Below are 2,577 nucleotides of genomic sequence, written 5' to 3'. Positions count from 1 at the left end.
ACATACATACATATAAAATATATATATATATATATATATATATATATAAACATATGTGTATTCACATATATACACACAAACGAGATTAGAGTAATGTTGAGAAGTTTAGAAGGTATGTTGAAGTAGTCTATGTAAGAAGAAAGTTTCAGGCGATATATGAAGTCGCAAAACATCAAAATAGAAAATGAATTAAGATAATTATTCATTTTTAACGAAAGAATACATAAAGTTGTTTAGACTAATGTGAGAGATATTCAAGAATTTACTGACAGGTTTAGTCTGCAGCACGGAGATAAGACGAAAATTCGACGACAGCAGTGCTGCTGAAAGAATATCTGTGGTTGTGTAATGTTAGACGAAAGAAAGTGGACAACCAATTCGATATGATAAGATGAAGATGAAAAATTAAAAAAAAAACATCTAATCTCCTTTGCGTTCCTAATATCTCCTCATCTCCTCGCCCTCTATCTATTTTAATCCACATATAAGTATGCATACGTATTAATGACCTGCAGGGACTCCGTATTTCGTTATACAATCATAATCTACTACAAAGTATATAAAACACTTTATTTCATAAGTCAATATTCTTTTCTACTTTAGGCACAAGGCCCGAATTTTGGGGAGGGGACCAGTCGATTAGATCGATCCCAGTATGCAAATAGTACTTAATTTATCGAACCCGAAAGGATGAAAGGCAAATTTGAACTCAGAACGTAAAGACAGACGAAATACCGCTAAGCATTTCGCCCGGCGTGCTAACGTTTCTGCCAGCTCGCCGCCCTTTTTATAAATCAATATTGTGTTCTGCTGTGTCAGTAGTGTTATTAAACAATTTGTTAAGTTTATCTCTACAGATTTTCTATAGAAATGAGTTCGTGGATGGTTAATGAGTTGAATGGGTGCTGAGGAAGAAGCAAAATACTCCTGAAATATGGTATATGCATCCATTACCCATTTTTCATTTTCGATCACATTGTTGTTTACATTAAGCTTACTCAGACATGAAATGTCATAACAAAACCAGAGATGGTTATAATTTGTTTAGAAAATCTATAGAGATAAACTTAACGTACTCATTCTTGTTATTTTCACTTCTCTCATCAATGTTTGCGTTTCTATACTTACTCTGCAGTTCATTTTCGTATTCGGGTCATGGATCAGCACCACCCAAAGACTATGTCACCATCAACTTCCGGAAACACATATTGGCAGATAGAATCTGAGTCGAGCATATTGGATGGTAAGTGAATGTCTTCGGAACGTTAATTTTAAGTACTAGATATGAAAGTAGTACACTTCGATTAAATTGTTTTCATACGCATGTGTTGGGCGTGTGAGTGTGGCTGTATGTAATAAAGGCCGATATATATCCAGGTATGTCTGTGTATATCTGTGTACATATGTGTGCGTTTGTGTGAATATACGTTTGTGTGAATGTATGTTTGTGTTATTGTACTCTACTCATATTTATTTGTTTGTTTGTTTGTTTCCTTTTTCCTTTCAAATAATAGGTGAAGTATTAAACTGGGAGCAGCAGATTCGCCTGCGACATTTGGCCACTCGCCAATATCTGTGTATAAACTCCAAGTCCGAGGTATCTTTGACCACTGACCAAACCGATCCACGCACTGTGTTCCGGCTACATTCAGTTTTGAAGGTGAGATCATTTAGAATTTTCATTCCCTTGTGCAACAAATCTTACAACTAATCTATCGAGCAGCAGCAGAAGTTTTGATATAAATAAATTGTATTACAACGAAGATGAAGATATTCATTCTTAATATGTTTATTGCTGTTGTATTTTGCCTTTGAAGAATTCTTTCTTCTCTTAGAAGATGTGTATAGGCAATATACACGATTTATTGACGTAAGGGGACTTTGGGACACCGGCGTTTCAACATGATTGTGTCTCTTCAAAGTTACCACTGGATGGATAAATCTTAACAAATATTGCTGTCCTTGTTGATAGGATTCAACAAACAAATTGCTTGATGATCCGCGTTTCTGATTCAAGATAATTTATCATGTGCACTCAGATCATGATCCTTTATCATGTGCACGTTGCTGATTCATCATCATTTATCATGTGCACGCAGGAGAGCGAGAATCATAAATGATGATGTACCTGTTCATTCCTAATATGAATGTGTTAAACATTGTTGTATTACATCTTCAAAAAACACCTTCTTTCAAACAATGTGTGCTGAAGACACTCAATACATTGATGTAGGATGTGCTTTGGAGTCAATGGATGTGAACAACAATGGTTGTTGTTGGACCATCCTTGTTTGAACTCAGAACGTAGCAACAGACGAAATGTCGCTAAGCAATTTTCCCGGCATGCTAACGATTCTGTCAGCTCACCGCCTTAATAATAATAATAACAATTTCATTCTAGGAGAGGAATCAAATTCAATTCGAAAGTTACGCAAGGATTGAACACATGCTGACAGGTTACTGGCTCCACGCTCTGAAAGGTAAGGAAATACAGCATGATGCAGTAATTTTTACTTTCCTTCTTTTCTCTTTCTCTCTCTCTATCAGCGTCTCTCTCTCTCTCTCTCTCTCTCTCTC

General features: G+C 35.8%; 1 protein-coding gene across 1 annotated transcript in view; it reads left to right on the top strand.

The window, feature by feature from the left end:
- Positions 1–2,577, top strand: part of LOC106873492 (inositol 1,4,5-trisphosphate receptor type 3) — a 228,934-nt gene that overhangs the window by 109,095 nt on the left and 117,262 nt on the right. The window contains 3 exon segments of the mRNA XM_052974976.1: positions 1,136–1,243; positions 1,515–1,660; positions 2,402–2,518. Of these exon segments, the coding sequence (XP_052830936.1) occupies positions 1,136–1,243; positions 1,515–1,660; positions 2,402–2,518 (371 nt within the window).

The sequence above is a fragment of the Octopus bimaculoides genome, chromosome 20, assembly GCF_001194135.2.
Source record: "Octopus bimaculoides isolate UCB-OBI-ISO-001 chromosome 20, ASM119413v2, whole genome shotgun sequence".
Lineage (NCBI taxonomy): Eukaryota > Metazoa > Mollusca > Cephalopoda > Octopoda > Octopodidae > Octopus > Octopus bimaculoides.
This window is presented reverse-complemented; position numbering and strand designations above follow the sequence as displayed.